At 37.5% G+C, this 14,365-nt stretch overlaps 2 protein-coding genes across 2 annotated transcripts; one reads left to right on the forward strand and one right to left on the reverse strand.

Annotated features, from left to right (window-relative positions):
• The first annotated feature begins 950 nt into the window (after nucleotides 1–950).
• Nucleotides 951–2,974, forward strand: LOC139840647 (tetraspanin-6). Its single transcript, XM_071830900.1, has 3 exons — nucleotides 951–1,504; nucleotides 2,290–2,603; nucleotides 2,935–2,974. Exons 1-3 carry the CDS (start codon nucleotides 1,013–1,015, stop codon nucleotides 2,972–2,974), a joined length of 846 nt encoding a protein of 281 aa, XP_071687001.1. The 5' UTR covers nucleotides 951–1,012.
• A 1,440-nt stretch (nucleotides 2,975–4,414) lies between these two features.
• LOC139844647 (rhomboid-like protein 19) lies at nucleotides 4,415–14,109 on the reverse strand. Its single transcript, XM_071834877.1, has 8 exons — nucleotides 14,095–14,109; nucleotides 6,817–6,944; nucleotides 6,584–6,644; nucleotides 6,288–6,454; nucleotides 6,094–6,199; nucleotides 5,799–6,001; nucleotides 5,558–5,695; nucleotides 4,415–4,511 (listed from the first exon to the last, which is right to left on the reverse strand). The coding sequence occupies exons 1-8, from the start codon at nucleotides 14,107–14,109 to the stop codon at nucleotides 4,415–4,417; spliced, it is 915 nt and encodes a 304-aa protein (XP_071690978.1).
• Nucleotides 14,110–14,365: the final 256 nt, after the last annotated feature.

Here is a 14,365-nt window from a genome sequence, read left to right on the forward strand (position 1 = left end):
ATACATACACGTCCAATAAACAACCCAACCTACTAGATATATTAGGTACCAAACAACGTATATCCAAATTCGACCGCGCGTCGAATACAACCGCAGCAACACGCGGTCAATTTTTTTTCTAGTTTTAAGTACATTTAGTGTTGTATACGGAGTATATTGTAACAAATTGAGAACCACGCAGGCTTGCCTGAGTGATCACCGAGTTACCCAATGAAGCACACCACCCGGTTCAATTCCTGGCTATGCCAAATTGTTCAAAAAGGAAGTGTGACTAGAGGGTGCGCATAATGCACAATTCACCCGGTACCAGATCTCGCGTTCGGGGGGCTTGATTACCCGAGGTTTTACCTTCTATAGGAGAGCCAATGTGTTCATTTATAGGAGGGTTCCTCGCTTACCAAAAAAACAAATTGAGTTACTTAATGACTAAACTTGAATTCCTTTATACATTTTTATACTTAAAAAAAAAAATTGTAAGTCCATTTCAATTTCATATAAATAATAGGAAAATAAGAGACATTTTTGAGTACACATGTCATCAAACAGGGCTCAAATTTTTGAAAGCTTTAAATTAAAAAAAAAAAACCCTTTATAAATATATTTGTTTTGATATCGGTTTAAGTATGACAATAAGAACTTACAACAGGGGGAAATGATTTTTTTTTTCTTCTTTCGACACATTACCTCAAGCCAGAATTCATTTTGATTGAGAGAACTTATAAACAATGATAACTTTTTTTGTTATTTATAATGTAACTTTTTAATAGTATAATTATTTATAGATGCAATGAAAAGTTTAATGTTTATAAATATTCATTTTTATATTTTGAACGAAAACTTATAAATTAATGAGAAGGTCCGAGAATATATCGCATTTCAAACCTTCCTATCCTGAAATTCCTTTGCACTATATCAAGACCGAGTTCATTTATCTTTCTACAACCAAAACACAAACAATGCACCCCTACTAATTCATTAACACTAGCACTTAACCAAACAGAACAAAACAATCATGTCAAGGTTTAGCAATACTGTAATAGGACTACTAAATCTATTCACACTCTTAGCATCAATACCGATAATCGGTGGTGCCTTATGGATCGAAAGAAATAGTGCCACATGTGAAAGCTTCCTCCAAACACCACTTCTTGTGATCGGCTTCATAATCTTGATCGTATCTTTAGTTGGTTTCATCGGTGCTTGCTTCCACTTGGCCTGGGCTTTATGGTTGTACCTTGTAGCGATGTTGCTCTTGATCGCAGCGTTATTAGGCTTCACGATTTTCGGGTTCATCGTGACTGGAGCAGGCGGTGGCGAAGGAGTTTCAGGAAGGTTATATAATGAGTATCACTTGGAGGATTATTCACCATGGCTCAGAAAAAAAGTTGAAAATCCAAAATATTGGTTGACTATAAGAAGTTGTATTTTGGGGTCTAAGACTTGTGGGGATATTGTTATGTGGTCTCCTGTTGACTATTTGACTAAAGATATGTCTCCAATTCAGGTAAAGTTTTTTTTTTTTTTTTTTTTTTGAATAATCAGGTTTGAGTTTAATATAAGATTTACAAAGAAATGATACATGTTGATAGCTGTTAAGCATCTTATGTGTAATTGTATTTTAAACTGTCAATATTTATGCATGTTACATATTTTATATTTTTATATTAATGTATAAATTGTAAAAACGGACTTTTTGTATAGATATGAATCAATTTCCAGTGACAACTTAAACGAGCCGAGTCAAGTCTGAGCTTGACTACACTCAGGCTCTAGTTCGAACTCGAATCGTTTCAATTCTACTATATCAAGTTAAAACTCAGCTCGTTTCGAGTCTAATATATCAAGCTCGACCATGATGCAAGCGCGATCTCGCCTTCTTTGACATCATGCAAACTCAAGCTTGGTTCCAGTACGGCTTGTTTATGTATATACTAGTTATATAACTATTATTATATTATTATTAAAATAATAATTTTATATATAAATGAAAGACTTTTTAGGCTAAGAGCTTGTTTGAACTCGATATAAAAATTTCAAGCTTAAGCTCGTTTACTAAACGATATTTGAAATATGTTTAAGCTCGCGCTGAAGTTCGTTTAGGCTCAACTTTAATCGCGCTTTTAACTAATCAATTAAAGTAACTCGTGAGTAGCTCGACTTATCTATAACTCTAATTTCCTCGTAAATTTTAGATTAAAATACAAGTGAGTTACGAAGGTAAGATTGTTTTGTTGACAATAACTTCAAATACTTTTATTTGATGCTATTTTTTGTTGTAAATTTTGTTAGTCTGGATGTTGCAAGCCACCAAGTGTATGCAACTACGAGATGGGCATGATGGCTCAAGATTTAGACTGCTACAAATGGAACAACGATCCAAGCATGTTATGCTACGAGTGCGACTCATGCAAAGCAGGCGTGCTAGAGGATGTGAGGAGGGATTGGCGAAAGCTCTCGGTTCTCAACGTAATTATGACACTACTTCTAATTGGCATATATTGTATCGGTTGTTGTGCCTTTCGAAACACACAAAGAGCCGAGAGCGACCACCCATATGGTGAAAACAGAATGTCTAAAGTTCTACCGCGATGGGATTTCTATTGGTATGTATCTCATCAATTCAAATCGATCTGTATCAAACTTTATAGAAAACTCACAATGATTACAAACGTTTTAGAAGCCAGGAATTTAGAACAAGAAATATTAAATTACTTCACACTTCAAATTACAGTTTGGAGTATGAAAAGTGTTCTTGGTAAAGAATCCAACTTTTAAAAGAAACTAATTTTACATAAGGGTAAATTCGTCAATTAAAGATTTGTGAAAAATTAAAAGGATGCATGTGTTTTTTAACACAAAGGTAACTTTTTTATTTTTTTTTACATCATAGAACTATAGAAGTAAGCTTTATGTATATCTTTATAATATTTGCAGGTGGAGATGGTGGCATGAGAGAAGACATCAGCTTTATTAGAAAGTAAATTTTATAAAAAATATTCTCTATGTTTCTTTGTTTGTACCATCACCAACTCTTTTTCCATAGTGGTATCTTGCAAGTAACGTAATTTCTGTGTAATTAACTCATCTTTCCTACTGATTTCTTTAGTAATAAAACAGATGACATATAATAAAAAACAATCAAAATTCAAAATATCAAAATAATAACAATAACAAAAAAAATAAAAAGAAATGTTTAATTTTGATTGAATACCATATTCTAATTTAAACACCATTTCCATGGCCATAGTAGCATATTTCATACATTTGGTCAACTCATAACACCACAAGATCCTCTAAACACTAAACAACATGCTAGTGTGATTACCAACGAGCTTATAGCTCAGTGGTACCCGATGCCTTTGATCCCTGGGCCCACAGTGGGGGAAGCTTTGATCCGAAGAAAGGTGCAAGTTCGATTCTCAGTCTGGGCGCCCCGCATGGAATTATTTCTCCCTCCGGGGGGAAATTTGTGAAGTGTTTCGGGGGTCTAGCTAGCTGGGGTAAAAATCGCCTTGCCGTCACTGTGGTACCTGGGAGGAGGTACTTTGCCGGCACAGGTCTCTTTCGGGGTGGGATTGGTGGGTGCTACGGCACACAGGGTTAGCGTGTCCCTGCCAACTTACACGTTTTGATCCGAACATGCTAGTGTGACGTTTTCAATCAACTCTGTTAAAATAAATTTGGTCGTTCCCTTTCTTTCAAAGGAATCCCTTTCTTCTCGACCTAACGACCGAACTAGCGAACGGGAGGCCTTACCTGGTGAACTGTCTTCCTTACCTTAGGCTTTACAAGGACTCATTTTTTGACTTCTTTAGGCAGTTCTCTCTCTTTCTCTTACAGAAATAGTAATTTGAAAAATAAACTTACAAGTCTAGTATAACCGGCCTTCCCAAGATCGATTTCTACATTTGTTGTGTCCAGTCAGCAAAAAGTGCATTTTTGTTTTTCAAATGTTAGATGCCCAGTCATAGAAACCGGCGTTGTCAATGCCAGTTTCTGTAACCCTACACAAAACCGGCTTTGGGAATGCCGGTTTTTAGAAAACCCTAAATTTTCAAATTCCCTATTTAAACCGGCCTTAGGAAGGCCGGTTTCTATACAGTCAGATCTTTCCAATATTAAAAGTGCACTTTTTTGCTCACTGAATTTGTCATATGAAGAAACCGGCCTTCCCAAGACCAGTTATATTAGATTTATAATTTGTTTTTTCAGTTTACTAAACCTCAATAAAAAAAATATTGCGATCTTACTAACAGGAGATAAATGGGAGATTCAGTGTCGAAATTGGTAGTACTTTAACGAATACAAAGAATTGAGTATAGTGAAGATGAATTACGTAATTAAAATAATTCAATATTTTTCCATCGATGCTTTACTGATCATGGAAATAGAAGCAGTATGATTTTAAGCCATTTCAGACCTTTTCAGTTGCATGAGGCTCGGTTGTTCTTCCGATAGATTTTAATCTCTCGGCTGCCAATCTTTCTTCCAAAGCTCGTGCACCCCTTTGCCTACATTTATTATGTAAAAATGATGCATCAGCATTGCTGTCACAATGAATCTGTTTGATTTCTGTAATGTATTAAATTTAAAAATATGCATCAAACAAACATTCTTCTTCATAGAAAGACAATAAGCCAAAAATATCTTCACTCGTTTATGTGTAAATGGGTCAATTTGGGTTATACGTCATCTCACACGGGTCAAGAACTCAAAAATAAATAAATAAATCGAAATGCCCCATATGGTCTTGAAACTAACCCGGAGTGTATTTAAAATGGGTCAATTTGGGTTATTTCATATCATATGGGTAAAAACTCAGAAAAATAAAAATGTGTCAAATGGTATGAAAACTAATCCAAAGTGTACTTAAAGTTCATAAAACACTCTAAAGTAGTAAACTGATTTCTTAAACAAGATAATCAATGTAACTTTTGATCATATACATAGCATTGTATATGTATATTTTATTTGCTAAAGGCCAAAAGCAGAATTACGCGAACTCTAAAGCCAAGCTATGCAATATTCGCTGAAAATAAAGTACAGCAGTTATGTTTCCGCGTTAATAAGGGACTGCGGTTTAATCCGCTGAGTTTCCGCAGACGGTTAGGTGATTCGCAGACCGCAGATATCTCGAATACTATAAATAGGGAGCTTGGCCTCTCATTTATAGGGGTTTTTGATTCTCTGCCATTTGCCCAAGCCTTTGTGATTTTCACTTGTGACTTTGCCCAAGGAATTTTCACATTGAGTTAAGGTGAATTATGCTAATTAACAATCAAGACCGGGTCGGGGTGGTTGATCACTTGATAGTTAAAGTGAAAGACGATCATCGGGGCCCAAAATAATCATCAAACACTCCATCCTCCATCATAATCTCATTGCACTCAATCCGTAATTAAGTAACATCATTAATTTAGGATTGATCAATTGGCGCCATCCGTGGGACACGTTTTACGAATTAAACTGAAAATTATTTGTTTGGCGCTATCAAACGATTAATTCTTTAGTGACTTGAAACAAAGAGTAGAAAAATGAATAGTGTTCTTGTTGTTACCTTCTCCTAGATGCCTCAATGGAGTCAGAACCAGGCAACGCATCCATATTTACTGTATAGCCCTTAGACTCAATCGAAACTTCAGATCTTCCCCATATTACTTGATGAAATATAGAAGAAATGGGATTGATTAAAGGTCTGCAAATCAACAAGTTACATTACAAGAGTGTCATGTTTACATTACAAAATCAAGCCTAAAGTATACAGGGTAGTTTGTATATCTGTTTAATTCTAAAATTACCTTAAGAATTCAGGGAAAAAGGTTGAAAATGCAAATTCATCACTTGGATCACCCTTAATTTTGGTTTCAAGTTTCTTTTGAAAGTATCTAAGGTATATCCAACCAACATACGTCCCGAATATCAAGATTGGAACGCACGTTGCTAGCTCTACCGTAAAAAAGCTCATAACAATCGACAATAACAACATGATCGATGGCGCCCACTGCACATATAGCCCAAAAATGAATCGAACATTAATACATACACATTTAACCTTAAAAGCTAACAAAAAAGTGATCAGAAAAGATTAAATACCTTTGCTTTAATTTTAAACGGAGACAGTTCGTGGTCAGGGATTAACTGTTTGACGCCTACTAATAGCCCAGAAAGGGCCCCACCGAAGCCCGAAAGAGGCGTATAACTACCACCACAGTCAATCAAAATCGTTAACAAATGATCATATATTCATCAACAAAATTACACAATAAAAGGCTATTTGTATAACTCACATATAAACTTCCTCCAATGTCATGTAATATACAAAGATTGCCGAGACGAATACACATACATTCGTCACAAAATTGACAACAAAAATAAACTTTAAAAACTCTCTTCGACCCCATACGGGCTCAAGCAGCTTCCCAATAAAAAGGAGACTAATGGTGCTAATAACAACCTGTATAACAAATGTAATGAAACAACATACATTATTTTATTATATAAATTGTTTGTATATTTTTGTTTTCCCTCTCAAATGTAGTGTAGCAACTACAAATTTAAACCCGAATATGCGCAGAGTACTTACTCCATGTGTGGTTTGTTCAATATAACTAGCTGTTATAAGGTTCCAACCATAAGGAATTGTTCTGTCAATTGATTAAAGAAAATGTAACGTAATTACACATAAATATATCTGAATATAAGTATAATTACAAAAAAATAAATCCAGTAATTAAGCATCGAGAAATGAAATCAAATCAAACAGTGAATAATTATAAATTATAAATAATGGTTAAAATAATTAAAGATGAAGATTACCTAGCAGGAATGAGTTCAACATAAATAATTGAAGAAGGAAATATGTGAATAACAATAATGTGTCCACAAACAAGAACTACCGCTAAGCCTTTACACGTTTTCGTGAAGCCCGAAAGCATGTTAACACCCTAATTCAATTACAATAACCAAAATCAATCGTTAAATTATAATGGTTTTATTGGTTAAAGTTAATTCAGAGCGTTTAATTGGTGGAATTAGGGTTAAGATAATGTAACATATCATATCATATTAGTCACCATTGTGAGATTATGATTTATACGCAAATACGAATCAACATTATCCGTACACTTTGAATTAAGAACTTATATTTTTTAGATATAATATATGATTATGATTGTTTTATAAACTTTGAGTATTCTAGCTCCATTGAAGATTTCCAGCCTACAATCTAGAAGCCCACCTTCTAGATATTCAAAGTAGGCAACCTTGACAACTCATATGGAGGTAGCAAAGTTGATGATGATGACGGCCGCCAACCTTCTCCGTTCACACCATTCTACCGCCATAGAATTTTTACTATAAATAGAGGTGCAAACCTCAGTTGTAAATCATCCCAAATCACTCAGAGAAGTGTAATCACAACCTAGAGAGTGTGTGTGAGTTTGAGAGTTTTTTTGTAAGAGTTTTGTAATACTCTGTAAATCTATTCTTGTGAGTAATAGAGTTGTTTTTCTCTCAAATTTATATCTCCCAACGTCCAGGCGATCCCCTCTTCCTAACAAGTGGTATCAGAGCTTGGTTAGAGACGGTGGTTGAGTTTTTGGGTCTTCTGACGTTTTCTCAAAATTCAATTTTGAGTGTACCATTGGATTCGTCTCGTCGAACCGAGTCCAACGCAAAAAATGGCGACTTAAACGGAGTTATAACGAGCCCAGAAAACGCGGTCAAAGTTTGGTCAACTCGCCGGAATCTTGCCGGAGAAGACGACCGGTGCCGGAATTTTCGCCGGAGAAGACGATCACTGTAGCAATTCACTGTAGCAGATGGCGGCACTGTAGCATGTCACTGTAGCGAAACTGTAGCGGTACTGTAGCAATTCTGAAATTTTACAATTTGGTCCCTGAAATTTTCAGAATTTCATTTTTTTGGTCCCTGAAGTTTATAAAAATTATAATTTTGCCCCGTAAGTGGAATTTAAGCCGTGAAGTGTCTATTCCACCATTTTCAACCGTTCCGGATGTAACGGTGATCTCTGTTTTCTACAATTCAACCCCGTTTGTGTTGAAAAATTATTTTTAAGGTGATAATGTCCACAGAAGAGTCAACATCATCTTCCGGAGCTATGATTATGCTCACAGCAACAAACTACACGCTGTGGAAATCTCGGATGGAAGATCTCCTTAGCTGTAAGGATTTGTTCGATCCTATTGAATTGAAGGGTATAAACCCTGATTCTGCCAAAGAGAAAGAGTGAAAGAAATCAAACCGAAAAACTATTGGTCAGATCCGTCAATGGATTGATCATAGTGTCTTCCACCATGTTGCACAAGAGACAGACGCATATGTCCTCTGGAAAAAGTTGGAGGACATGTACCAGGCCAAGACTGCTCGGAATAAAGCCCTGCTGATGATGCGTTTAGTCAACATGAAGCTCAAAAGTGGAACTTCAGTTGCCGAGCATACCAGTGAGTTTCAGAACTTGGTCAACCAGTTATCGTCTGTAGAGATGCCACTTGGCGATGAAGTTCAGGCGCTACTGCTACTTAGTTCCCTTCCCGATAGTTGGGAAACGCTGGTAGTAACACTCAGCAACTCAGCACCGAATGGCAAACTTACCATGTCAATGGTCAAGGATGCCCTATTCAGTGAAGAGGCAAGGAGAAAGGACATGGGCACAGATCAGACCCATGCCTTTGTCACAGAGAATCGGGGGAGACAGCGAATGAGTAGCAAAAATAAATGGAGAGGCAGAAGTAAGAGCAGGGGCAGGTCAGCTGATGGCAGAAAACCAACATATAAATGTCATCATTGTGGATTAGAGGGACATTTGAAGAAGAACTGCTATAGATTAAAAGAGGAACAAGGTCAAAGCAGTTCATAGCCGAAGAATAAGGGTGGAGAAACATTAGTTGCTATCACAGGTGATGTAGCTTATTGTTCAACCCATGATGAGACATGCCTTCACGTCTCACGAGAAGACACAGAATGGGTGGTAGATACTGCAGCTTCCTACCACGTGACTCCATACAAGGAATACTTCACAACATACAAAGCTGGAGACTTTGGAGTTGTGAAGATGGGAAATTCCAGTTCCGCTGAGATTGTCGGAATTGGTGATGTCAAGATAAAGACAAGTTCCGGGAGCACAATCACTCTGAAGGATGTCCGCCATGTGCCAGATCTTCGGCTGAATCTACTTTCCGGAGTAGCTCTCGATAAACAGGGCTATGATAGTCATTTCAGTAAAGGCACATGGAAATTGTCAAGAGGCGCTATGATAGTCGCTCGAGGACACATTTGTGGCACACTGTACAAGACTCATGTGAAGATCTGCACAGACAGTATTAATGTTGTAGAAAAGGAGGCTTCACAAAATTTATGGCACCAGAGACTAGGTTACATGAGTGAGAAAGGGTTGTCTACCCTAATAAAGAAGGAGCTTATCAATGTAGACAAGGATGCTGCACTAGATCCTTGCAATCATTGTCTGTTTGGTAAGTAGCATAGAGTCTCGTTTAATTCCTCTTCAACGAAAAAATCAGAGTTACTCAGTCTGGTACACTCTGATATTTGCGGTCCCTTGGAGGTTGAATCAATTGGCGGCAATCGATACTTTCTGACGTTTATCGATGATACTTATCGAAAGGTGTGGGTATATTTCTTACGGACGAAGGACCCGGTGTTCGATTAATTCAAACAGTTCCATGTCATGGTAGAACGTGAGACAGGAAAGAAGTTAAAGTGTCTTCGATCCGACAACGGCGGTGAATACTCTTCCAGGCAGTTCGATGCCTATTGCAGATCAAATGGCATCCGACATGAGAATACGGTCCCACGTACCCCTCAACATAATGGTATAGCAGAAAGAATGAACCGAACAATCATGGAACGTGTTCGGAGCATGCTCAGTATGGCTAAGCTGCCAAAGCCATTCTGGGGAGAAGCAGTCAGAGCCGCTTGTTATTTGATCAACCGATCTCCATCAGTACCACTGAATTTTGAAGTTCCGGAGAAACTTTGGTCTGGAAAGGATCCATCATACTCTCACTTAAGAGTATTTGGATGTTTGGCGTACGCACATGTATCCAAGGAGCTCAGGCAGAAGCTGGATGCAAGGACCACTCCATGCATATTCATAGGCTATGGAGATGAAGAATTTGGATACAGGTTATGGGATCCAAAGGAGAAAAAGGTGATCAGAAGTAGGGACGTGGTGTTCCATGAAAGCCAGACAATAGAAGATATTGAAAAACCCACAATATCTCAGAAGTCAAATGTTGCTGCTCAGGTGCCAGAGGCAACAACGGAATCATTCATGAGAAATGAATTTTCAGTGCAAGAAGAAATGCCAGAAGTAGAAGATAATGAGGAAAATGATGGTGCTGAGCAGGGGGAGCCACAACCCCATCTGCCAGATGTTCCAGAACCATCACAAGGTCAAGATGATGGTGGATCTCCTCAGAATGTTCCAGAAGTTCGTAGATCTGAACGAGGTCGGATTCCATCGAGTAGATATCCAGAATCCGAGTACCTTCTACTTACTGAAGATGGAGAACCGGAGAGTTTTCATGAAGCAGTAACTCATAAGGATAAAGAAAAATGGTTGCTCGCAATGCAGGATGAGATGGATTCTCTGCAGAAAAATCAAACTTATGAGATTGTAGAACTTCCACGCGGGAAGAAGGCAATGAAAAATAAATGGGTGTTCAAGCTGAAAAAGGATGGTAGTGGAAAAGTGGTGAAATACAAAGCACGACTTGTAGTTAAAGGATTCCAACAGAAGAAAGGGATTGATTTTGACGAGATATTTTCACCAGTAGTCAAGATGACTTCAATTAGAGTCATACTTGGATTGGTCGCAAGTATGAACTTGGAGCTTGAACAGATGGATGTAAAGACAGCTTTTCTTCATGGAGATTTACATGAAGAAATTTACATGAAGCAGCCAGAAGGTTTTGAGGTTTCAGGAGATAATCTCGTATGCAAGCTGAAGAAAAGTTTGTACGGTTTAAAGCAGGCACCTAGGCAGTGGTACAAGAAGTTTGACTCGTGCATGGTGAGTCACGGGTACAAGAAAACTGCAGCAGATGAGTGTGTCTACATTCAGAAGTTTTCTGAAGGAGATTTCGTTGCTCTTCTACTTTATGTAGACGATATTTTGATCGTAGGGAAAGACGTAACGAAGATCAACCAGCTGAAGAAGGAACTCTCTAAGTCTTTTGACATGAAAGACTTATGACAGGCTCAACAGATTTTGGGAATGCAGATAACCCGAGATAGGAAGAATAAAAGGTTATGGCTATCTCAGGAGAAGTATATTGAACGAGTGCTTTCACGTTTCAATATGAACAATGCCAAACCTGTTAGCATTCCATTAGCTAACCATTTCAAGTTAAGCAAGAGTTCTTGTCCCTCATCCAAGGAAGAGATCGGGGAGATGTCTTCAGTACCATATTCTTCAGCAGTTGGAAGTTTGATGTATGCGATGGTGTGTACAAGGCCCGATATTGCTCATGCAGTGGGAACGGTGAGTCGTTTTCTCTCGAACCCCGGGAAAGAGCATTGGGAGGCGGTAAAATGGATTCTCAGATATCTTAAAGGTAAAAAGAATCTATGTCTTTGTTACGGGAGAGCTGATCCAATCTTGAAAGGCTATACAGATGCGGATATGGCCGGAGATCCTGATAGTAGGAAATCTACTTCAGGATTCATTTACACTTTTGCAGGGGGAGCTGTTTCATGGCAGTCAAGACTACAGAGGTGTGTTGCATTATCCACAACTGAAGCAGAGTATATTGCTGCCGCAGAAGCTGGAAAAGAAATGTTGTGGTTAAAGCGTTATCTTCAAGAATTTAGAATCAAGCAAAAGGAGTACAAGGTATATTGTGACAGTCAAAGTGCTATAGATTTGAGCAAGAACTCCATGTACCATTCTCGTACAAAACATATTGATATTCGCTATCATTGGATACGCGAGGTAATTGATCGACAACTGTTGAGACTAGTGAAGATCCATACAAAGGAGAATCCTGCGGATATGTTAACAAAGGTGGTGACTCGAGAGAAGTTGGAGTTATGCAGAGATATAACTGGAATGTTTGTGGATTCGGCTAGAGGGGGAGAATTGAAGATTTCCAGCCTACAATCTAGAAGCCCACCCTCTAGATATTCAAAGTAGGCAACCTTGACAACTCATATGGAGGTAGCAAAGTTGATGATGATGACGGCCGCCAACCTTCTCCGTTCACACCATTCCACCGCCATAGAATTTTTACTATAAATAGAGGTGCAAACCTCAGTTGTAAATCATCCCAAATCACTCAGAGAAGTGTAATCACAACCTAGAGAGTGTGTGTGAGTTTGAGAGTTTTTGTAAGAGTTTTGTAATACTCTGTAAATCTATTCTTGTGAGTAATAGAGTTGTTTTTCTCTCAAATTTATATCGCCCAACGTCCAGGCGATCCCCTCTTCCTAACACCCATGTATAATAACCCTAACGCCCATAACTTACAAAACCTAAATAAATGATATAAAAAAGCTTAAAAGACAAACAGACGTTATTTTTATTCAAAGTCGAATCATAGTTAAAGTCAACATTGACCGATATTAAACTAAAAGTACTAAGTTTAAAATTTTTTAAGATAAATGTGCTAAGTCCACTTCACCTCTACACTCTTCCCTCGATCCCAAAGACCCCTGAACACCAATCGTATAAGAAAGAAAAAAAAATAGAATACGACTGAGTCAAAGCCCAGTAAACGGTATAACAAAAAAGGGAGTATAGTATGACATGCAAAAACTTATTCTAAAACGAACTTATTTTCAAAGCAAAGTACAAATATGTTTAAATCCACGATACTAAAGATGCCAATATATCAAAGTATAGTACAAAATACAAATTTCATAAATAATGCACTAAAGGTCAAAACAAATATGTAACAAAGTATCAAAATGAAATCATAGAGTAGCTACTCCACTAATCATTTATATCGGTGACGTTTTGTATGACACTACTTATATTTGAATTCTATTTTAATGGTTATTTACCTTCAAAAACTACAAATTCGAAAAGTATATGTGGTCCGGGTAGTTAATTTCAATGGTGTCTTATATAATTCAAAGGAAAAACTGCAAATTCGAAAAATATATGGGGTCCTGTAATTAAATTTAGTGGTGTCATATACAATTTAAAGAATATTTTATACCTAAAAGTTTTAAACTAGTGGTGTCCCGTGATCCCATTGAGTATAACTTAGACTCACCCCCGCTTGCGGTGATGCGGCCTCACGGAAAATCACCAACCTAGCTAGAATGAACTTTTGAATATATATATGTGTGTGCGCGCGCGCACGTACGCGTGCGTTTTGTAGTGACCCGAACTTTTCCATGTTTATATATATTAATTGAGATTGATATTTACATGATTAAATGTTTCCAACATGTTAAGCAATCAAACTTGTTAAGACTTGATTAATTGAAATATGTTTCATATAGACAATTGACCACCCAAGTTGACCGGCGATTCACGAACGTTAAAACTTGTAAAAACGACATGACGATATATATATGGATATACATATGGTTAACATGAGATTATGATAAGTAAGTATCTCCGTAAGTATATTAACAATGAGTTATATACATATACACAAGTGTAAGACCTAAATATTTATTGTACATAATGTATTTATGGTGTACGATGCGTGTATGAAGTGTACGTGTTGCTTGCTCGAACGTCGAAGGAAACTGGACGTTGTCCGAAGTGACAAGGTGTGTACGTATCTTTTCAACCCCAAATAAAGTTTGAGTTGATGTTTCAAAGCCTTACCATTGGAAAGAAAATCTTATTACGTTTCCAACGATATTTGATTCATCGAAAACGGAGTTACGGTCGAAAAGTTATGGCCAAAACAAGTTGCTGAAACCTGTTTTGGGCTCGACCACAATTTCCAGTTATTTGGAGCGGCGCTCCACCTTCTGGCGCGGTGCGCCGATTGCTGCAGGGGCAATTTTCAGCCTTTTTAAAAGGTTTAAATGAGGGGTACTTTGGTCTTTTTAATTAGGGTCGGTTTGGGGTCATCAAGACTGACCTAGAACTCCATTGGAGCTCATTTCTCACCCACACAAACACTCTCTTCAAACCCTAGTGAGAGAAACCCACTTTTAGTGAGAGAGAGCTTGATTTGGAGAAGAAGGAGTTGGATTCTCACCAAAGCTCGGGTTTTAAAGTTGTTCTACTCGTCAACGGCATCGTTTTGGTGGTATTGGTAAGTTCAAACTCCGAATTACATTTGTTAGATTTGATATTCAAGTTAGGGTTTGAGTTTGATTTGTAGTGAAACCCTCTTAGATGATGAAATGGGTTTAT

The sequence above is a fragment of the Rutidosis leptorrhynchoides genome, chromosome 4 (assembly GCF_046630445.1).
Source record: "Rutidosis leptorrhynchoides isolate AG116_Rl617_1_P2 chromosome 4, CSIRO_AGI_Rlap_v1, whole genome shotgun sequence".
NCBI lineage: Eukaryota > Viridiplantae > Streptophyta > Magnoliopsida > Asterales > Asteraceae > Rutidosis > Rutidosis leptorrhynchoides.

Bases quoted from the DNA above. Each gene is read 5' to 3' on its own strand.
- LOC139844647 (XM_071834877.1), bottom strand. The intron at 6,200-6,287 runs GTGAGTTATACA...CTGTGGTGGTAG, and splicing joins ACATTGGAGGAAGTTTATAT to TTATACGCCTCTTTCGGGCT. The intron at 6,002-6,093 runs GTATTTAATCTT...CTATATGTGCAG, and splicing joins CGTTTAAAATTAAAGCAAAG to TGGGCGCCATCGATCATGTT.
- LOC139840647 (XM_071830900.1), top strand. From the start codon at position 1,013: ATGTCAAGGTTTAGCAATACTGTAATAGGACTACTAAATCTATTCACA. The intron at 1,505-2,289 runs GTAAAGTTTTTT...AAATTTTGTTAG, and splicing joins AAGATATGTCTCCAATTCAG to TCTGGATGTTGCAAGCCACC. The intron at 2,604-2,934 runs GTATGTATCTCA...TAATATTTGCAG, and splicing joins CCGCGATGGGATTTCTATTG to GTGGAGATGGTGGCATGAGA.